At 41.5% G+C, this 22,755-nt stretch overlaps 1 protein-coding gene across 23 annotated transcripts in view; it reads left to right on the forward strand.

The window, feature by feature from the left end:
* The window catches only part of dnm1a (dynamin 1a), a 34,088-nt gene that overhangs the window by 8,579 nt on the left and 2,754 nt on the right, over positions 1-22,755 (forward strand). For 3 of the 23 annotated variants that reach the window (XR_015839769.1, XR_015839773.1, XR_015839772.1), the window contains exons 11-24: positions 3,677-3,763; positions 4,065-4,135; positions 4,213-4,264; positions 4,528-4,539; positions 5,537-5,566; positions 5,865-5,978; positions 18,637-18,746; positions 19,123-19,234; positions 19,356-19,370; positions 20,306-20,476; positions 20,549-20,790; positions 20,958-21,149; positions 22,212-22,248; positions 22,618-22,654. Coding sequence is in view for 17 of the 23 variants with exons in the window: in XM_088281540.1 (XP_088137666.1) it covers positions 1,028-1,166; positions 3,677-3,763; positions 4,065-4,135; positions 4,213-4,264; positions 4,528-4,539; positions 5,537-5,566; positions 5,865-5,978; positions 18,637-18,746; positions 19,123-19,234; positions 19,356-19,370; positions 20,306-20,476; positions 20,549-20,790; positions 20,958-21,149 (1,347 nt within the window). In the remaining 6 variants the exon portion in view is untranslated. Of the gene's footprint in view, positions 1-1,027; positions 1,167-3,676; positions 3,764-4,064; positions 4,136-4,212; positions 4,265-4,527; positions 4,540-5,536; positions 5,567-5,864; positions 5,979-18,636; positions 18,747-19,122; positions 19,235-19,355; positions 19,371-20,305; positions 20,477-20,548; positions 20,791-20,957; positions 21,150-22,211; positions 22,655-22,755 lie in introns of all 23 variants that reach the window. The other 20 variants (XR_015839767.1, XR_015839770.1, XR_015839771.1 and 17 more) reach the window with 13 other exon arrangements.

A 22,755-nucleotide genomic window follows, 5' to 3' on the forward strand; every position in this document is an offset into this window, starting at 1 on the left:
TGTGTTCTCAAATCCCTCGTCCGCCAAGACCCGCCGCTGTCACTCGCGCTCCCTGTTCTCCTGTGAACTTGCCGCTCGCTCCAGCCTCCTTGGGTTGTTTTTGGACAGCGAGGGGCCTGGGGTGGGCTGGCGGTGCACCTGCCTTGTGTTCTGCGGTTGCGTTTTGCTGGAGAGGCTGTCCCGTGGGGGAGAGTTGTGCTGATGGGGATTTAAAAAAAAAAAATAAAAAAAATGTGTGGAGGCTGAGTTGTTGAATGTATGGCTGCCAGGGAGGCTAATTTCCTCTGTATTTTTTTTTTTTTAACTTTTTGTGTACAGTGGAGCCTTAAAGTCATTTTTTAAAATTTTCCTAATTGCCGAGGCACTAGCACACGGCTAGCGCACTGTATTTAGAGGCTATGAAAGGCTTTGATTGGTCGTAACCGAACTCGGTGTGACCACTCCCACAGCAGCGCAGACCTCCCTTTCACAGTGCGTTGGTCTGCACACATTTATGAAATTACGTGTCGAACATTTACGCCTGTCACAAAAACTGACTGCACAGTCCACGTAAAGTTCCCCCGATATGCGTAATCAAATATATACTACACTGCAGTTATAGTTAGCATATTTTTACACATCATAGTGTGGAATTCCACTACTTCTCTTGGCAGCCATATTGGATGACCTCAGCGTCCAGACTTGCACGAGTCTGTGTACGTGAGAGACCGCAGCCGTGCACCTGCCGCATAAGAGAGCCGTCCGAGTATGCGTATCTGGAGAGGCAGCTTGCACGGCTGCAGTCTCACTCTTTCTCCCATCTCGTCCCGAAGGAGAAAATTAAAAAAAAACAAATGTCTCACTTTCATTTTGTTCCTTCTGTGCTGTTTTATCTTCCCGCTCATCTCTCCTCGTCTTTTTCATCGGAATACCTTCCCTCCCTTTTCTATTCCCTTACCTCCTCCTTCGTTTGCTTCTCCATTTACTTTCCCGGCTCTTGTTTTTTCGTTTCAATGTTGTCTCCCGTGCCGCCTGCCTATCCCTACAGGACGGGTCTGTTCACCCCTGACCTGGCTTTTGAGGCAATAGTGAAAAAGCAGATCCAAAAACTGAAGGAGCCCACACTGAAGTGTATAGACATGGTTGTGAGTGAGCTCACCTTCACCATACAAAAGTGTAGTCAAAAGGTAAAAAAAAAAAAAAAGTTTTTGTTATCTCTTTGTAAAGTGTGCAGGTGGGGGCAGACCGATGGCTGGGCTTATTCCCTGTAATGATAGATTTTATGATGTTTTGTTTTCCAATTTAGAAAAAAAAAATAAATAAATAAATAAAATAAGACTGACGTAAAAATAATTAGAATGAGAATGGTGAATAAAATAAATAATGATTTAATTTTTAATTTGGTTTTAACTTTTTTTATTTTTTTTATCTAGTGTAATGACGAATGTTCAACCTTCCTTTTTCTGTACGGCCACACAGCAATATCGAAAGAAACGTATTTAAATTAAACTCAAAAGCTCAGATATGGAATGAATCAACAAGATGACCACAAAGGACATTTTCGCTTAGAAATACTGTTCGTTTTAGAAACTACATGAAATGTAGTTTCAGCGTTTTTATTTCATATTTCATTAATGAAGTTGTTTTTTATTTTTATTTTTATTTTTATTTTTAGTTTTAGATTTAGTTTTAGTTTTAGTTTCAATTGTAATTTTAGTATTAGTTGTATTTTATTTATTTATTTATCCAAAAGTTAGTTATTTCTTTAGCTTTCATTTGGCATAATAACCTTGTTTCTGACATAACGGGCCCAACTATATTGTGCTTTCTTGACATGGATTTTGATATTTTGATGTTTGACGAACACCACTGAAAATCAAAATGAGTGGATTATTTCATGTATCATTTGCATGTTTAGGAGATAAAATGGCAAATGTGAGCATTGGTTATGTACACTCCATATTTGTAGTATGAAAATCAACAACCTTCTTTTTTGTGAACTGAAATTCAAGAGTCTTTTTAACATATGAGTTACATGCGTTATTAATTAATTGATTCTATGCCAGCCTCAATCGGTCTTTCCTTACTCAAGACTTTACCCGTGTGGCCATTTAATACATACCTACTTTTTTAAAAAATTATTTTCTGTTTGATTTAGGCGCAATTGTTGGCCTTCTTTCGATAATTTAGTCCCTTTATTTCAATGTAATCAGCATGTTAGGTCATTTTATTTCATATCTGACCTTACCATGCTAAATCTCTTCATTTGACCCACCTTGTCTTGGTGTTTGTATTTTTTTTTTTTTTTTTTTAAGGTTACGTGGCGCGACTCATTGACTAACTGACACCCTTCCACCGTCTTGATGTTTTTTTGTTTTTTTTCCTACCTGCTTTTATTTGTCACCCATCCTGTCGTCTTGCCCAAACGAGAGGGTGACCTCCTTTGGATTTCTCCTCTCTGTCCCGCTGTTATCTTGATTTTCACTTGCAGAGATTTTACTGTGCCTAAAGATAGACTGTATTTTGATATACAGTACTTGGGAAAATCCACAAAGGGGTCAGTTTGAAGTCGTCCTCACATACCCGCCCCAACATAAGACCCCCCCCCCTGACCCACGCCCTCAGTCCCCGCCTTTTTGCTCCTTTTGCATTGCGCATTTTGCATGTCTGCATGTTGCCTTGCTCGTGTCTGAAATTTTCTGCACTCTTAGTGACAGAAAACAATTTGCGCCTCTTCATGTTGCAATGCGTCTTACAGATTTGCTAGCATCGAAAATTGATCTTAAAAGTCTTACTGCTCACCAAGTTGACTTTCCGGCTAAAAAGGCACTCTAAGTGTGTTTGGTGAGTTGAGGTTGGGTTTAGAATAAAGATGATTTTTTTTTTTTTAATTTCGTTAATTAAAGACCAACTTATGTGTTTTTTTGAGGTAATTAGATTTTACAAGATTGACGCACATTTGAGCTGGGATGTATTTAGTATTCCCTGAGAAATTGAAAAAGTTAAAGATTATATCTCATTTACTGGTTGCAAACCTTTTTTTAATTTGTACTTGAAATGAGCTGATTTTTCCAGATAACAAAAAAAATGTCATGTTAGAGTGCCTGAATTCTTTTCATTAAATTCCAAAACATTTTTCGTGTTGGTTTAATGAGCACCAAACCAGGAAAGATGCATTGTGACATGCGATTTAAAAAAAAAAATAAATAAATAAAAAAAAAAACAAAAAAAGAAAATTATCATTTTTCCCTTTTCCTTTAGTGTTTGGTGTCCCGGTGGAGGCCTGCCAGTGTGTGTGTGCGTGTGTGTGTGTGTGTGTCGTTGTGGCTTTGCAATGAGCTCATGGAAAAAGCCTCTCAGTGTGCTGGGAAAGAGATGCTCCTCTGCCAGGAACATTGTTGATCCTTCATTTGTGCGGCAGTATCACAGACTTTGCAATATTCCTCAGTTGGCCTCTAATTTGCTGATTTTTTTTAAATTTATTTATTTTTGTACTCATCCAAAAAGTAGACCCGACTCTCGCTGAGTCTGTGATAAACCTTTCTCTCAACCCAGAACACTTTTTTTTTGGCCATTGTTTTTGTCAACCGTGTTGTAGTTCAGTGAGAGAAGTAATATTGCGTGTGTGTGTGTGTGTGTGTGTGTGCGTAAGCACCACTGGCACATGCGTCCGACCCACTGTTCTGTGTGCTTGTAGCTGGCCCAGTACCCGATGCTGAGAGAAGAGATGGAGAGAATTGTCACTCAGCACATCCGAGACCGAGAGAGCCGCACCAAAGGCCAGGTAACAAAACATTTAATTCCATTTTGCCGGCTCGCCATTCATCAGTCCACCATTTTTTTTTTTCCAAGTCAAACCTGAAAGCGTCAATTGACTGACTATTGAAATGGTGGCGGCATTGCTGTTAAAAAATAAATAAATAAATAAATAAAATGTATTCACCAAATTCATCCTCAAAAATTGCAACAGTACAATAATTGGCCAATTGTATCGTAAATTTAATTCATTTAAAATTCTGTCAACATAGCATTGCAAAGCTATTCTGCACGACTTAATGATGCAAAATGTTGACCGCACTCGTCAGGTGCTCCTGCTGATTGACATTGAGCTGTCCTACATGAACACCAACCATGAAGATTTCATCGGCTTCGCCAAGTGAGTTATCCGAGTCGTTTCATGTAAGACGGCCTCCCTTTGCAGTCGCGTTCCTAATTTTCGTGTGTTCGACGCAGTGCCCAGCAGAGGATCAACCAGATGAACAAGAAGAAGGCGGCTGGCAATCAGGTGATAATGTCCACCGTGTTGTTTTTTTTTTGTTGTTTTTTTTTTGTTTTTTTAATGACTCTTGCTTCGGCAATTTATAAACTCGTTTAATCTTGATTGAATTCCTTTAGAAGTTCCACTTTGACATCAGTGCAATCTTTTGCTCCGTTTTTTCGTTTCTTCTGCTCTTCCGAGCGCCTCAATTCTGCTTTATTTCCTTTTATGTGATTTCCTCCTTGTGTGTTGCCTCTCCTCTTCTTTCTGTGGCTCGTGTGCCGCTTCAGGAGGAAATCATGGTGAGTAGTGACTCTGTGCACGTCTGAATGGATTTCGATCAAATTTATTTCTTAAAAACGCTTCCTATACCAGTTGGTGTGCTGGTGACTGTTGGAAAAACCCCTCGGCTGCTTCCTTTTCCCTTTGCATATTATTTTACAAACTCGCACCTACGTTTTTCTCGCACGATGATCATTTAGCTAAAACCTGCTTATACATGATGAAAAGCCGTCCCTCTCCGCCTCCCTTTTGTAAGGACCACCACCCAGCACTCTCCCCACCCTCAACCTAAACGGTGGCTCTCATGTCCTGTCGGTGTTTGACAGTCGTCATAGCAACCAACCAGGTTGGGGTGCGGGAGGTGCAAAGGTTAGGAGCGCAGTAAACAAAGTGGTGATCTGCGCTTCCTGTTTACACGTGGATGTAGTTGGCCCTTCAAGACCCCCGACTGCTTCTGTTCTCCATCTTAGCTGGACTTTCTAAAAGTGAACCCCCCCCCAACCCCCCTCCGTCCCCATTATGAGTGTTTACTACACGGGAAATCGTTTGTCTTTTGGCCTCATTAAAAGTGGCCTTGTGAAAGTAAACATTTCAAAGTGTTTGGCAATCAGAAATGTGCATTTTTCAAAGTCACAACGGAAGCTTTGAGACTGTTCCAGAACACTTCAGGACCTTCGATTTGTATGACTTTGCAAACATTCGGGGTTTGAAGTATACTCTATATTTACACGGATCAAATGGTTGATATCGATTTTTTTGGGGGCGTATATGTTCATCATTTCTGCACATAAAGAATGAAACCTGCCTGATTGCATGGTCTGAAAAGGGCAGTTGGACAAGTACTCCCCCCCCCCAAACCCCCCGCTATTGCTTGCGGTCCCCGCGGCCCGCCATGACATGCAGGCTTATGACCAGCAATGCACTCTGTATATATTCACAAATATATGTACTTGCCCTCTTTCATAAAGAGCCCTCGTTGGCTTTGAGTTGTAATGTTCTCTCCACATTCTCACCCAGCCGGAGAGAGGAGTTAACGATCGGTTCAAGGTAAATGAAGTCGCACATCACGTACTGTGTGTGTGTGTTTTCAATAGAGGCAGATCCTTTTGTTGTGCCACAGATGTAGTGAGTGTACTGCATAGATACCCTTGTGGGTCAATTTATTAGGGACACAACAGATCCATTAAAAGGGCTGCATTTACAAAGATAATGTTTCTCAGTTTTGGGATGATTATCTTGATAAAGGCAGACTTTTTCTACATGGCGGTTGGTAGGTGTTGCTGTGATGTCACAGTTTACGTGTCACCTATAATCTTGTTGCATGTCCCGTCTGTCCGTTGCCCAGGTGATCCGAAAGGGATGGCTGACCATCAACAACATTGGCATCATGAAGGGCGGAGCCAAGGAGTACTGGTTTGTCCTCACCGCAGAGTCGCTGTCCTGGTACAAGGATGACGAGGTGACATGTTTCACTCTCTCACACGCTTAGAAGGAATACATATATATTTTTTAAAAAGAACATTTAAAAAAAAAAAAAAGAACAAACATTAACATCTAATATCAGTCAGTCTTCAATCCTTATTTAATTTAATTTAATTTAATTTAATTTAATTTAATTCAATTTAATTTAATTTAATTATATTTTATTATATTTTAAATTTTATTTTATTTTATTTTATTTTATTTTATTTTATTTTATTTTATTTTATTTTATTTTATTTTATTTTATTTTATTCAAAGCTGTGACCACACACTCCGTTAGCACTACTCATTATTGCCCTCTATGGGACACCTTGTGTATTGAAAACTTGTACATTTTCTTGATAATTTTCACAATACTTTTGAGAAGTGTGAAGACGCTTTTGTAATTGTTACAAAATAATACAATAGTTTTTAAATTAATATTTTCCTAATTATGGTCTCAATCATCATTCACCTGAAGATAGGCAGATACTTTATTCATCCCGTGAGGGAAATTAAATAAATATGCAGCAGTTTTCACCCCAACCTGAGCCAGGAGTAACATTTCTGTTACATTAATTTCTTCCAACAACCTTTTGACTTTTTTTTTTCCACTTTGTGCTCCAAAAGTTGATTCCAACTCCTCTGTGGCTTTTTTTAGTCCAGTTTCAGCGGTTTTTGAGTAAATTTGAGCCAACACATTTTGTTACTGAGCGGACTGGTCAAAAAAATGTCCCATGATGCTTTGTGGAACTTTTTGGAGAAAGCCACGCAGTCTCGTTGTCTCCAGGATGCAGCCGCAACCGCTCATATGGTTATATGTGTGTGCGCCTGTGTCCATGCGTGTGTGTATACGTGTGTGTGTGTGTGTGTGTGTGTCTCTGACAGAGAGAGAGAGAGAGAATAAAAAAGCGAGGGAGAGAGACGACCGTTTCCAAAAGAGTCAGGACCCCCCAACATGTCAGACACCAAAAGCTGGCACCCACATGTGCATACCAGACCCCCCCCCCACACACACACCCCTCAACCCCAGTTCCCCTTGCCCTGCCCTGCTCCAAATTACACACACACACACACACACACATAATCTGCTTCTAATAAACATACTTCATTTCAAAGAGAGTGCTCGGTGCAAGTGGGCTAGTTGGCCAGGACGTGAGGGTGGGAGTTTCTGTCTTTTGTTAGCTGGGTACCGTACACGTAACTAGGACCATGTGAAAGGTAAAAGGAGGGGGGGGGGGGGGGCGAAAAGGTCGATGAGGACACAATGTACATCTATTAACATTAAAACAAAAATGCTTTATAGAAATGGAAAATTAATGGAAAATATATCTTAGGTTGTTAAAATGAACGATTCTAGCGAAAATGTTCATTTTAAATGTATTCAATCGGTATTGTACCTGTAAGAAGGAAGTCCCAAAATTTTGGGGGAGGATTGCATTTTCCTTTTTTAGACAATGCTAACAAGAAATGTAAATATAGGCTTGCATTCTTTGCGAAAAATCACTACTACTTCTCCATCTTCCCGAGTCACTGGCTGTAGTCATAAAACTCTTCTTCATTTTTGACTGTATGTCTGCTTTATACTGACCCCTTGTGGCCAAGCCGCATACAACAAAAGGAACACAAAATAGGGCTGCAACTAAATAATGACATTTCCATTTATTTCAATGAGGGGTGATGATTTGCCATGTGAGTGTTTTGAAATTTTTTTTCCCCATCATAAAGAAATTAGATTCACAAGTCTGTTCTGACGACGAGTCCTGTCTGGCGCACCTGCCAAACTTTCACAAGGCCCTCCCGTACTGCTCACGACTCTTATTTCGATTCACGTAAATGCGTCATCACTTGTGGCGTAGACATCTTTTTTGTGCAAGACACACACACAAAATGAAACACTTATAGTTCTTTGAAAAAAAAAAAAAGAAAGCTTTTATTGGTTGGCCTCTTGTCATGGGGAAAACCCTTGCTGTCGTCTGGCATGGCAGCTCGCACTAACCAAAACATCCTGGCACTGCTTGCTGGCTTGGATGTTGTTGTTACTGTGTGTGTGTGTGTGAGTCAAAGCCTCCTGGTCCATATTACCACAGGACATGCCGATTCTTTGAATCAGACGTCGATGTCGAGGGAGATGCAGGAAAAAAAAAAAAAAAAAAAAACTGGAAACAAAAGCGAAATGAGCATAAAAGCGCCACATGACTTTCATTTGATTGACTTCCAGCACGAGTGGAATTCATTTGTTCGCATTAATACATTCGTTCACACTAACACGCACAAATGTAAATGACTGGAAATGTCTATTATCCTGATGTGGGTGGATTTTTTTTTCCCTCAGCGTACACAATCATTTATTAGCTGATATTTTTATTTTTTATTTTTTTTAGAGTACAGAAGACGTCAGAAGCAAAGAATTGCAGGATGGGAATTTGCGCGGACCTCAAAAGTTAACGACTATATTTCCTCAAATACTGACGTGGCCTCGACTTGAATGAGCCCACCTGAATTTTGTTGCTAACCAAAACAGCAACACCTACTCACCGTTTCTCAGATCATTTAACCAAATTTTCTACGCGACGAACAATGGCTGAGAGAGGAGCATTTCTTTTATTCTGCACAATAGTCATTTTTAATTTTAAACTTTTTAAAATCGAGTTTGCTCTCACACGTCCTTAGTCCTTATTTACTGTTTCTTTCACCGAAGATAACGTTAAATTTAAATCCAAACCATTTCTTGTAACCACATCCTTTTGAGCTTTAGTAAATATTTTTTAAATTTTCATTATTAAACAGAGATGCTAATTTAATTATTCCCTTGACATCCCCTCCCCACCTCCCCAGAAAATAAAAAACTCACATTTTTTTGTGCAGCTTCGGACTAGTTCGTGTGTAATTTTTTTTTCTTTAGGAAATCCTCCAACATTTTATTTTTCAATCTTGGTGTGGCACGTCCCTTGACAACCCACTTTTCATTGTGCGAACATTTCTTTTTGCGAGGACATGCTTATAATCTTTTTTTTTTTCCCCTATTGGACTTTTTGTGTGTGCGTGCGCGTGCGTGTGTGTGTGTGTGACTGGGCTTTCCTGATGCAGCTGTAAAGCCGCCAAAAAGCCAGACTTACCAAGTGATCCCAGCAGTAAACATCTTAAGGGAGAGAGGTTGGGCTTACATCACACTCACATGCCTTCTCTAAAGTGTGTGTGTGTGCGTGTGCGCGCCAGGGCTTTAAATGGAAACAGGCCTGCTGGTTTGTGGTTTTTGATGCCGCTCCGAGGCAAGACGCCATGTTTGCATTGCTTTTGTGTCTTTAAGAGGGAACTCAAAGGCCAACCGTACCCCCAACGCCCTTCGAGGTAAATACGGTGACAAACGAGGCAAAGGGGGGAGGGGGGGGGTGGTCGTCGAGCTATCCATCACGTCACCTGCAAAACGACCACGAATAATTTCTAATTTTTCCGGGGGTTAGTTCGATTCAAAGATTGGCGAAAATAAAAATAAAGTCAACAGGAGAATGATAGCGTGTTCGCTCCACATTTTTGTGTGCTCTCTGCATCTAACGTGGTCATTTGAGGTGGAGACGTAATTGCATGGGTTGGTCGCTTTGGGTTTTTTTTATTCATATACTGCATGGTGAGCCTTTCCTGGCTCTCATCCTCACCTAAATTTAAATATACTTCATGCTTTTGTTTTTTTTTAACCCGTTTGGAACCATTTTTACTGACAAGGACCTTGAAACCCTTCCACGAAACTTTCTGATCAATTTCATCCAATCAGTAAAATAAACAAAACCATCCAATAATAACATATATATATATATATATATATATAAATAATGTGTTTGTGATCGTAATAATTATGACGAGAAAAAAAAAATCAACATATTAAATGTTTGTAAAACCTGGAGAATTCAGTAAGGATTTTAAAAGCTACAAAATAAATTTAAGAAATGCAAATTAATTAAAAAAGTTATGTAGGTATTTCTTCACATTTTCAAGAATTTTACAATCAAGGTTTTGTAAATATTTCAGTGGTGTTTTTTTTTTTTAGCCCTGTTTATCAACATAATTTTTTTTTGGTTTATTTTCTAAGTCACAAAAAAAGTCACATGGTATTTGATCTATTTTAAAGGTAAAAAAATATATATATGTATAAATATATATTTTTTTACATATTTTAAAAAGAACAAAAATAAACACTCATTTATCATCTTGAATTATTTATGTATGCAACAAAAGATCCAGAACAATTCACAGTTTAAAAATTTCCTTCAGAAGCTTATGTGAAAATTATTTTGGCTAACACGATTTTCAAACATTTTAAAAGTCACAGTTGTGTAACAAATTGTGTTTTTCATATTTTGGAGTACAACTCAAAAGTCACAAGATGCTTAAAAGATCTTGAGGTTCCAAGTATTTTATGAGTCAGAACAATTACAAAAAAAAAAAAAAACTTAAGCAAGAAACAGTTTTTTCCTGAAACATTTCATGCGCTGCAGATTGTTACACTCGCACGAGCTGCTTCAAATAAATAAAAAATAAATAAATAAATAACATTACAAATGAGAAAATCCTTTATTTGTCCTTTTTTTAAAAAATACAAATAAAAATTGGTGCCATCCCAAACATCAGTACACGTGACATCAACAGAACCATCACTGGGTCAAGTTTCTCTCAACATTTTTCCGTCCATTCCGAATCTCTCAAATAGAATCTTGCGCGTCGCTTGCGAAGTGGTGATTGTGGTCCCGTGCTTCCCCGGGCCAGCCTAACCAATGTGCAGACTACTGTACAACCACTACTTCCTGAACAGGTAGTCTGAACACTGGGCGGGCGGGCCGGGCTTGAAGGATGTTGGGTTTGATTTTCCTGGATGAAAAAAAAAAAAAAAAAACGTAAAGCGCATGCTTTTGCTCACCCGACCGAGTCCATGAGGGGTACTTTGGATTGAGGGGCGGTCGAGGTGAGACGGAGGTGATAGCCGCTGATTGGCAGATTCCGAGACGTTCCCTCCCCAGCATCCCGCTGTGAGGCGCATTCCAGACATCTGTGGAGAGGAAACACGTTGAAAGCTCATCTATTTCTGTCACATTCACCCAAAAAGTTTTGCCACCGAGATTTCAACCGCTAGTCGGGTTTCCGATACCGAAATTACCCTCGTCTTCGTCGTCAAAACGATTACCTGAAGTTGGAGCATCTCTTCTTTGCATCTTCTTGTCCAGTTTTATTTTGAGTTCTTGCTCCTCATCTAATTCTAATTCCGTTCGGACTTGAAGAGTAAACGGTTAAAACCTGCAATACGTAACTTAAAAAAAAAAAAGAGAAAAGACACTCCACTGCGTCCACCTTGGTGGAGGCTTGACGTGGCAGAGGACTGACCACCAAAAAGTTTCCCCTCCAGGAGACAGAAGGAGGAAAATGGGCGAGCGGGAGAGAGAGAGAGGAGATAGGGAGAGAGAGAGAGGAGGAGCTCCCCCCCCCTCATTCTCTGTCCCTTTCTACTTCCTCTGCACCCTCCCTCCGATTTGTCTTAACCACCCCCCCTTACGCCTCCCCTTTTCGGCCATCACCACCTCCCTCTCGGCTCTCTCGCCGGCTTCCAGGGAGAAAGTGGAAGTTCAAAGGTGAACAGGAAGTGAGGGCCATTCATTCTCTTGTAAAAGTTTCTCCATCGTCTCATCGCGTCGCTCCAGCCCGTCTGCTCTATCTGTGCGTGATCAATGATGATTTGGGATGGAGGGAGGAGGAGGTGGATGAGAGCGGACGGCCCGGGCAGGAATGTCTGCGTTTTGTTGGCGAGCAGGAACAGGAGCAGGAGGAGGAGGAGGAGGAGGAGGAGGAGGAGGAGGAGGAGGCCTTGTAATAACTCCAGATGTGCGGCCCTGTGGTCTCCATCGCGCTCTCGCTCGCTCTGTTTTTGCTTCCAAAGCTGATTTCCTCTCGCTGTCAGGGCTGAATAAAGAAGCCTTTATGCGGACCCTCGCTGCACACATGTGCGCGGGGAAAGTGGGGGTAAAACGTATAGGGGGCTAAATCAGAACCAGAACAAGTGAATGTGCGCATAGCGAGCTGTGCAGAAGTCTTTGATTTGTTTTTGGAGCAACGTGATAATGATCGCTCACGTACACTTCGGCGCAGACGTGCCTTTGCGCAGCAGCGCGATGGATTTGAACTCAAAACTGTCACGATGGGATTGAAGTGCAGACTTTTTGGTTTGAGGTTTTCAGAAAAATATGGGGATTTTGCAAAAAATATGACGTTTAGCAATTATCCTTGTTGCATGACAGGCAGCTGAATTTATCAACTTGGCCATTGAAGAATATTTTCTTCAAAATCTTGAGTTGCTTTGTTTCAGGTCATTTATCACATCAGACAGTAAAAATGCAAATAGTGAAAGTTTATTTTTTTAGGTTACGTGTGGGCCGAGAAATTTACCTCTGCAGCTTTAATTTATTCTTTGTTATTTCAGTCTGCAGTCACATCATCAATAAACACCGTGTTTGACACATGATGTGGTATGCTTTGGATCATGAGAATTTTTTTTTTTCACGTCATTCAAATACATTTTGAGCATAGTTTAATTTATTTAATTATATGTATACACCCAATTAAGGCAGGGGAAGTTGACATTTGCCTTGCTTCGTTCACAAAAACGCACCATCGAATTTTCATTCCGAACTGCAGGCGGGCAGGGGTAGTCAGAGCGAGGGATGTTTCCAGGTGTGTGCGCCTGGCTGTGTGTGTGCGGCGTGCAGAGGGGGTGGCCAAGTACGTGTGTTTGTTTTAGCTTTGGTTTCTGAGCTCGGACCTGAGCTCCAAATCAAAGCAGGCACGCTCCCAGGAGAGGCCAGTCAGCAGTACAGCCAAGGAAGACGGGATGTGGAATGAGAGAGAGGAAGAGACAGAATGTGCTGCAAAAAAAAAAAAAAAAAAAGCATTGAGGTTGAAGTGTAGCTAAGAGCATGTACAAAAATAAAACTTGTGCTTCAACACCGACCAGAAAGAGCGTTACTCTCATGTGTCATTGCAGCCACAAGCAGTAATTAGCGGGTGCTTTTTAAAAAAAATGTTTTTTAGCGCAGTAGACTCTTTGCAAGTTCACTTTTCACTTTATAGGGTTGATTGTGTTATAAATATAATCAAATTGTGTTCTTTTTTTTATTTCTCCAAATTTTGCAATGAAAAACACCTAAATATATATATATATATATTTTTTTTTAAATTCTTTTATTTGAGTTACTAAAATATTTATGGCCCCATTTTCGTGCCTGCCGCAAGTCTGGTCCAAATCCAGTCTAACTGTGTGCATGTGTGAAGTTTTCATCCTTTTGGTATTTTCATCGACAGGCACAGTTAGAAATGGGCATTTGCGCCACTGTGGGAGTGAACAGTGCAGACTTGATTGAAGCGACTTTTCTCATTCTCTTGAAATTCAGCGAAGGTGAGGTGCATGGTGTACACGACAGAAGCGGAAACAGACTTGCTGAAGAATCACCTCGCTAACTATTCAATATTTTTCCTCGTGTAAATTCTAAAGCCAGCCCAGAGCATTTTTTTTTTGGGATGGTTCAAAGTCTTCATAGAAACAAAGACTGGCACACTGGAATAAAAACAAAGCCAATTTGAATGGAGAGAAAACCACGTAATTCTATTCTACTCTTAATTAGGTCTATTATACGAGGACTAAATATATTTTGTTTCCCGTAAGCGCTCGTTCTGATTTTTTTGTCGCGCAAACGTTACATTCTGGCAGCTCACTGTACTGTGGAAAATTCTCAGAGAAGACAATTTGCGCTGCGTTAGGGTGTGTGTGAAAGAACATAGTTAAGACTCAAACATATCATTCTGTCGGAGCTTGCATGCCGTATTCATTTACGTATGCGCTAACATTCCTGAGCATGCAACTTGTTTGCGATTCTGACGTTTGACGTATTATGCTATCGTGCTTTGTTTACGAGTAAAGGGCATAGCCGTCATCCATGTGTGTCGTTTTCGGACGGGCCCCAGCCCCCTCCTTTTGCAAACTAAAATAGCCCCAAGGCTGCTGTGGCTGACCTTCTGCAGAAGTAAACGCAGCATGAGTAATTAAGTGATTAGCAATTAGCGGCTAAACAGGAAGTCGTCACCTCGCTGCCAGCCTGAATACGACGAATGAATGCGTCATTGTGTCATTATATATATATATATATATATATATATATATATATATATATTTATTTATTTATTTTATGTTTTTAATAATAAAATAAAAAATATCATATATATATATTTTTTTTTTAAAATATTTTTTAATATATATATCAATATATATTTCAAAAGATATAAACTATTGTTATTATTATTTATTTTTTTTTAAATAAAATTTCTCAACCAAAACCTACCCTAATTAAATAATTAACAGAAGTCATCAATCACAATCTTTTTTCTGGTGATCGCCTCTTGTTGCCAGGCAGAATTTGTGGTGCTCCTTCATAATAGTTACCTGTGCCATAGGCCAATAATAAATCCATATTTCGCTTTTCTATAGCACTCATCTTGCGATCTCAGACGACCGGCCGAGAGGCAATGTACACCGGACAGTTCAGCAGTCAACCACAGCGAAGACATAGACAAACAAAGATAGAAAATTTGGAGTTTTCAACGAGACATAATTGCATGAGGTTTTTGGGGAATCTGGGGAGGAAGCAAGCGGAGCAGAGAACAGGAAAACTCCACACAGAGACTCCAGTTGCAATTTGAACCTGGTTTCTCTCCAGAGTTGTTTCTTCTACGGTGGGCATTATCAAACAGAATTATTTTCTTGGTGGACGGGTTCGATAAGGATTCTAATCGAGACGGGCTCCCTCTCGTCTGCATCGTTATCCGATGTGACTCGATTATAAACGATGTGCTAAAAAGCCTACCCCCTCTTGTCGCTAAGATAACGAACGGCTGTGTATTTTTAACATGCCGCCCCCCCCATAAGGGCCCACAAAGCGCATCCCGCTCGTATAACACTCGGCCTCGCCGATTAAAAATTCTGACATGTGGCTTTCCTTAAAAAAAAAATATAAAAAATAGCCTGGATGACGACTGCATTTGCTGTTTTGGTGCTTCCTTGGTGATTGCGGCTTTTCATTTGGGTCAGCATATGCAGAAAAAGAACAAGGCCCATCTTTGAGTTTGCGACAAATGGGCTTACCCAAAGTGTCAATTTGCTTCACATGGCCTCACCAGGCGGAAACTCGCGGAGCTGCGTTTCATTTCTACAGACAGAACTCAATTTTGCAACGACGGGAGGGAGAGGAGGTGAAGAGGAGGCTTGTGAAAATTGACGCTGGCTGCCACCCAGGGCCCAGTCTTTGCGCTAATGACGGGTTCGAAGCGCTCTTATTGCTCCCAGATGCCATGCGGCTTCGCCATCACTCCTTTGATGCCCGCCTCGAGTCACTCGGACTTCTATCACACTCACAAGACGCCGTAATCAAGCTTCTTTTTACACAAACGGTGAATTGTGAAATGTGTTTTAGATTGTGCGCGGCCAAGTTTTTTTGTTTTTTTTTAAACGTTTATTCAGAGTAGTGAACTTCCTCCAGCGTTTCATAATGACTACGCTATTAGTCACTAGCCAAACAAAAGCATGGAAAGTGCAACAGTTCCAAACACCGCAGGCTACGTTTTTTTTTTTGTTTTTTTTTACTGCTTCGTGTGTGACGGACCGCCTGAGTGTGACCCAAATGAGCGTTACTATGGAAGTCACTCATACCGCCTTTCACGGCGAAGGAGTCTCACAGACAAAAGCGCGCATCAAAACACTCTTAACTCGCTTGAGGGTCCTTTTGTCGTATTTTACGGCGCCGTCGCTGTCTTAACAATAAAAGCAGTTATGTCTCACGAAATGTTGCGGATTATTTCTTATCGTAAAAATCTATTTTTTTTTTTGTAGTCGAGCAAAAAAAATATATATATAAATATCAAAATTTAAACATGTATTGCCATGGTTGTGAGTTCTTAATCAGAAAAAAAATAAAAATAAATAAATAAATAAAATTTAAAAAATAAATAAACAATAGCATTTTCGTTGCAAAACCAACCGACACCGTGGAATGAATAGGCAAGGAGAGCGCCACTGCCTACTACTGGACTGGATGTGCAATTACACTTTGTTGTAGTATGGTGGGGAAAAAAAGCATTTTCCCCGGGTCACACGAGCCCCCCCCTCAGCATCGCCCGCCCCGAGGCAACCTGAGGCTACGCGAGGTCCAGTGTGCCTCGGAAAAAGCATCCCGTTCCCAAGGAAGGCCCCAACAAGTGTAAAGTAGAACTTGATGGAGCGTTCGCTAATCCGGAGGCAGGAAGCCTTCAAGGTGGCTGAGATGATTGCCAGACGCGTCCACCCCTGCCTCCAGTCGGTATCGTCTTTCGCCTCCTACTCATCCTCCTCCCACCTCTGTAGCTCAGGTGTGTCTGGCGTGGATTGAAGCTGACGACCGCAAATCGTCTCAACCGCGCAGCTCCAAAGATTAGAAAAGATGAGGGCGCAGGCGAGAAACCTCCGTTGCCACATCAGCTTGAGGTTCGCGTGCCTCCAGATGTTCGTCTTACTAGGAGGTGTGGCTTGAATAAGAAAAGGTTTTTGGTGAGGTGACCTCAAAACCCTCAAGTACAAATCTCTCGTTAGCCTTAAAGGGGAAGTCCACCCCGAAAAATGTTTTGTGATATGTTCTAGGTGCCTTCATTTGTCTAAACCTGAGATTCTGATTAATATTGCGTTTGTCGCAAATGAGTGAGGCGTCAAAACCACCCATTTTTTAGCCATCTTAGGGGCGGCCATTTTGTCACTTTCCATCAACTGAAAATGACATCAGAGTTGCTCAGGGGTCAGGTAGCGACCAACCACGATTGGTCGTCACCTGATCTCTGCGCAACTGTGATGTCATTTTCAGTCGACAGAAGTGACAAAATGGCCGCCCCAGACATGGCTGAAAATGTGAGGATTTTGCTGCTTCACTCATATTCCACAAACACAATTTTAATCAGAACGTGGGGCTGCATCGACCATATTCTCGTTCAGAATTTTTGGGGGGGAGTTGACTTCCCCTTTAATTGCTGGAAGCTAGAATTTGGCCATGTCAAATGAGTCAGAAGAAAACGATTTGCGCCTTTGTCAAACATATACTGCTGCCGCCGAAACCCCTCAATTTGCTTCTGGCGTGCTCTCAAATCGGCATTCTTGCGCTGTACACACACACACGCACACACCAAATGTGTGCGTGCAGTACGAGAAGTCATATACAATATATTTCAGTAGCTCTAATTATGCTCCATATGCTGAAGCCTTCTTTCTATATGCTCAAGTCGGCATATCCTGACTGCACTTTATAGGAGCATATGGCAAAACACTCCGTTCAAGGCTTCACACACACACACGCACGAGTGGTTTTTGAAAGGTTTTGAGATCGTTGGATTAGTTTCTGTGGATTTTGGCCATAAGGCCATACATCAAATAAATACAGTTCTGAGGTTGCTACCTAGCAACAAGCAAAAAAAAAAAAAAAAAAAAACGCTCTCTCTCTCAGCAATTTATTTTGATATTTCTGCGTATAAGATTTAGTTCATCGCTTCCTTTAAGCTCTTCTTTGTTCCATCTCGACTTATTCCTACTTGCATGCGAAGGGACGCCGTTCACCTCCTGGTGCACCGCTGCCGTCTTGTGTTTAATGGCCACAAGAGAGGAAAAAGTATGAATCATTCCCACAGAGACGCAGAAACCAGAGGAACAAGACAAAGCAAGAAATTCTCAAGTCTGCATCTGATTTAAGTCGCCATTTGCCGGCCTCGGGCCTACTTTTTTTTTTTTTTTTTTTTAATATTTTAAATTTTTATACAGGCACCTGGTGGGTGCACTGATGGATGCTGTTGTATGTGCGTGTGTGTGTGTGTGTGTGTGTGTGTGTGTGTGTGTGTGTTTTTGTTGCCCGGCCTGCGCGGGTCTTAAATGCTTTGATGAAGGGCACACACACATTTACTTGAAGACACACACACTCGTTTGGGCAGGGCAGGCTGCGGTTAGCTGGCCAGATGGCTTTAAGCTTAGTTACAGACTACCAATATGCGTGTGTGTGTGTGGGGGGGGGGTGCGTGTGTGGGGGTGTGTGCGCGTGTGTTTATAGAAACTTGCCCAACCCGAACTTATTTTTAGACTCTCTGTTCATGCGATGGTATTAACCCTTGCAAAAAACGTGCACACAAAATGTTCATGTCCCCCAATCGGACGCGTGCACGCCGTGCGCACGATTACGAAGGACACGTTCTTCCTCGCTGGCTGTGTGTAAAAGTGTGTGTTTCTCATTTGTCGCTCGCTTTCCTTTTACTCCCCACCGCCGTAATCAAAACCACAGACCTGAGTGAACAACTTTCCCATCCGTCTCGTGTGGGTTTTTTTCCCTCCTTTTTTTTATTTTTTTTTTACGTGCTGTTAAATTTAAAATGTATGCCTTTTTTTCTCTCGACCCTCTTACATTTTATTTCAGTTCCTTTGTCGATTAATCGTGCATTAAATGCTGTTGAGAACAAATTTATGGATCATACAAATGAAAATATTCCCTAATTAGTGTCAGAATATCAATTTGCTAGTGTGTCTCACAACCACGTGTCTCGTCTCTCTTTGTCTCCCCCTGCAGGAGAAGGAGAAGAAATACATGCTGCAGGTGGACAACTTGAGGCTGCGGGATGTGGAGAAAGGCTTCATGTCCAGCAAGCACATTTTTGCCCTCTTCAACACTGAGCAAAGGTTCCGTTACAATTATATCTGTAAAATTATCAGGGGCTGACAATTTTTATGAATATGGCCGGAGGGTCGAGGTCGGAATGGTGTAGAGATGGCGGCCGAAGGGCGGGGGACTGGAGAATTGTTATAACCAACACGAAAACCAGAGAGTAAAGAAAAAAAAAGCAATTGTGATTCACTGAGCTCACAAACTGCCAGCCACGATGCGACGAAACGCAATAGATAAGGTGAAGCTTGAGAAAGTCCAATTTTTTTTTTGACTAATGTGGTTTCAACTTTTGGACTAAATCTTATTAGATGACGCACCGATGAAGTGTCCAGTGAGTATACGTCGCATATCGTTGATGGCTGTTAATGCTTTCCATGTGTAAATCGGCAGAAATGTGTACAAGGACTACCGGCAGCTGGAGTTGGCGTGCGAGAGTCAGGAAGACGTGGACGCGTGGAAGGCCTCCTTCCTGCGTGCCGGCGTGTACCCTGAACGCGTCACGGTAACTCGCCATTTAGCATTAGCATGAGCTACTGAAGTGACGTTTGTGTCATTTATTGATTTGCTGTCCCGTCTATGTTTCTCATGTGACTTTTTTTTTTCATCGCTGTGTGACCATGTAGGAAAAGGAAGGGAAGGTACGTGCTTCTTGCTTGACGTCTTGAGTCTTCAGTTTGCCGTGTTATTTTTTTTAGTCATTGTATGTGAGTTTGTTAGCATTTTTTAAATGTTATTCTCTATAAAATGCATTCAAATTGACTCCATTTTAATTTGTCTGTCAAGCAGCAATTACATCTGAATGCGTTTGCAAACATTTCAACGTTAAGACTATGACGTTAAATTAAAGCTGATTTATTTGATTTATTAACATCATGCTCACTTGACAAGGCTGGAGTACAGCAGTACCGTATTTTCCGGACAGTAAGCCGCTACTTTTTTTCCTAGATTTTGAACCATGCAGCTAATACAACATTGCGGCTTTTCTGTCGATTTTTCTTTCACCACTAGGGGCGCTCTATAGTTCAGAAAAATACACTAAATAAATCTCGATTTATTTTTCCCTTGGGTCGGTTCTGTTTTAATTATCAAAGTTGTTACCGTGTTAAAAGGCACTGTTTTAACAATCTGTTTGTGGCCCTTTATGTGCATTCACAGTCCAAAATCGTTCTGTACATGCGGTAAACAAAAACATTTTTCCACATAGAAAATTGCAGCTTATAGCCTCGTGCGGCTAGTATTTTATTTTATTTTATTTTTTTTTATTTTATTTTATTTTATTATTTTTTTATTCCAAAAAGATGCGGCGGCTTATAGCCTGGTGCGGCTAGTATATCGTTTTATTTTTATTTATCTATTTATTTATTTATTTATTTATTCTCAAAACGAGTTGCTTTGGCTTATATACTGGTGCGCCTTATAGCCCGGGAAAATACGGTAACTATCCTCACCTTTGTGCTTTTGCACTTGGTGGAGGTAATAAAGGAGTAGCCTGAAGCTGTGGAAGATAATCTTCATCTTCTCAATGTCAAGAAAGCTAAACTGACGTGTTTCTATCCCCACTGTTTCTACCCAGAGCGACACAGGCGACGAAAACGGCTCTGACGGTTTCATGAACAGCATGGACCCCCAGCTGGAGCGTCAGGTGGAGACCATCCGCAACCTGGTCGACTCCTACATGGCCATCGTCAACAAAACAGTCCGCGACTTGATGCCCAAGACCATCATGCACCTTATGATCAATAACGTGAGTTCTCCTTCTCGAGGTCTCCGGTGAACCGTTTTGAATCGCATGCTAAAGTTCGGTTGCTTTGTCCAGTGTAAAGAGTTCATAAATGCTGAGCTGCTGGCCCAGTTGTACTCGTGCAGCGACCAGAATACGCTCATGGAGGAGTCTCAGGAGCAGGCGCAGCATCGCGACGAAATGCTGAGGATGTACCACGCCCTGCGAGAGGCGCTCCACATCATCGGCGACATCAGCACGACCACCGTCACCACAGCTATGCCGCCACCTGTGGACGACTCGTGGCTGCAGGTCCAACGGGGCGGCTCTGGAGGAAGGTGAGGGATGAACTCAAAGTTGTTCAATTCACAAGTCGGACTTGGTAGTGTAGCCACCTGAGATAGACTCCAGGTTCTGACGTAATCCTGAATTGGCGGTCCAGAGTGCAGACCAAGACAACTTTTGGAATGACTAGACGGTCTTTATTGTCCTTTTCGCCATCCAGGTCTCCAGCCACCAGTCCAACTCCAAATCGCAGGGCGCCCCCAGGGCCCCCAGCTCGCCCTGGTTCTCGCGGGCCTCCTCCTGCCGGGGGACCTCCAGTACCATCCCGTCCCGGGGCTTCTCCAGACCCTTACAGCGGCCCGCCGCCCTCTGTGCCCTCCCGACCAAACCGCGCACCCCCAAGTGTACCCAGGTGAGTTAAAACCAAAATCTTTCCATTTCTCTGTCCTCTTGAGAATTTAGTTGGATTCCGTATAAAAAAACAAAAACAAAAAAAAAGTTATACAGCATTTTAGCTATCTATCAGACACAGGAAACAGGAAAACAAAATCGATCTATACCTTTTTTGGGCAGGCTGAATCCTTCTAAGCAGAATTCAGTCATTGGTGTCCCAGAGACCACTGAAAAGATTGGCTTAAATTGTCCACACTCCTAGATTGTTTGAATCGCAAAACTAGGGACAGATGTTGTCATTCCCCAGGAACAATAACGGCGGGTCATATAGACACAGAAGCAGCATAATCGAATCGCTCAACTCCTCTCTCCAAATGGCCAATTGTTGCCCCATCGGCTAATGAGAAAATGGCTCTCGTCGGCCATTACACTGTTTGAAATTATGTTGTCATACCTCTGGAACAGGAAAAGGAAGTGATACAGGCACAGGAACAAGAGGTCAGAATTGGTCAGTTGCCTTTCCTCCGTAGCTACTTGTTGCCAGGGTGAATTTACAGAGCCCTGTCATTGGTCTTCCATAGACCGATAGAAAGAATTGACGAAGAAATCAGCAAAGTCCACAAAAATGAATTGCAATATTAGGGGCTGTTGTTGTTGTGGACCGGAACAGAAACAAATAATACTCACCTCCTTTTTTTTTTGCCCGGCAAATGGTTACTCATGAACCACTAACCAATGAAAAACAATTCTTCTGTCAATCATGCCCACACGACTGTTTAAATAACTAAACGAGGGGCTGATGTTGTGCCCCTGCAACAGGAACAGGAACAGGAAAGAGACAAACAAGTCCAAATACAGCACTTTAAGGATTATAAGACAAGTTACTTCATATAGTTAAAATCAAATCACTATTTTTGTAGCGGGTACCAAACGGTTGTCCTATTCTTCATCTGTATTAAACATAAAATGATGACGGGTGGTCATTTTTGTACGCTTTCCGACTAAATTCTCATGAAAACATCCAAAGCATTGTTGTTAAGAATGTTTTTAAAAACTGGTGTGGATCCTCTGTGTTGCTAAGGGGGATGTGAAGACACCCGGATGAGGGCGTACAGGAGGTAAATAAAAACAGAGGCGTATGACATAGAAATAGAGGAAATAGATTGTAAGCAGGTCGGAGACCACTTCCTTGTCTTTTAGACTGTCGTCCCGCTCACAAGCACCTCACCAGTGTCCTCGTGTTAAAAGCTGTGTGTTCAAAAGCATGACTGGAATTTTGGATGAGGACAAATATCAAATCCATTTCTGTTTTTCCACTAACTATGCTAGTTCCATTCGTATGCTAGCTAGCTCGCTAACCTTCTCGCTGACGTCCCGCTATGTAACTTCCTGTTTCTCTCTTATTCATCCTTCTTTAATCTCTCTTTCTTTCTTTCTTTCTTTACCACTACATTCTTACCACCACACAACTGCACTTCTTTTCACAGAATCACTATCACTGAACAATGAGGACTAACCTTTCTGGTATGTTGGTGCTGTCTGCCATTTCCATCGTCACCATCGACCACGGCCACCTTTCTTCTTCCTCCTCGTCTTCCTCTCACTTCATTTTCTTATTTTCTTTT

Source organism: Idiotropiscis lumnitzeri, chromosome 18 (genome assembly GCF_059441095.1).
Source record: "Idiotropiscis lumnitzeri isolate Australia: NSW breed Sydney's pygmy pipehorse chromosome 18, RoL_Ilum_1.0, whole genome shotgun sequence".
NCBI lineage: Eukaryota > Metazoa > Chordata > Actinopteri > Syngnathiformes > Syngnathidae > Idiotropiscis > Idiotropiscis lumnitzeri.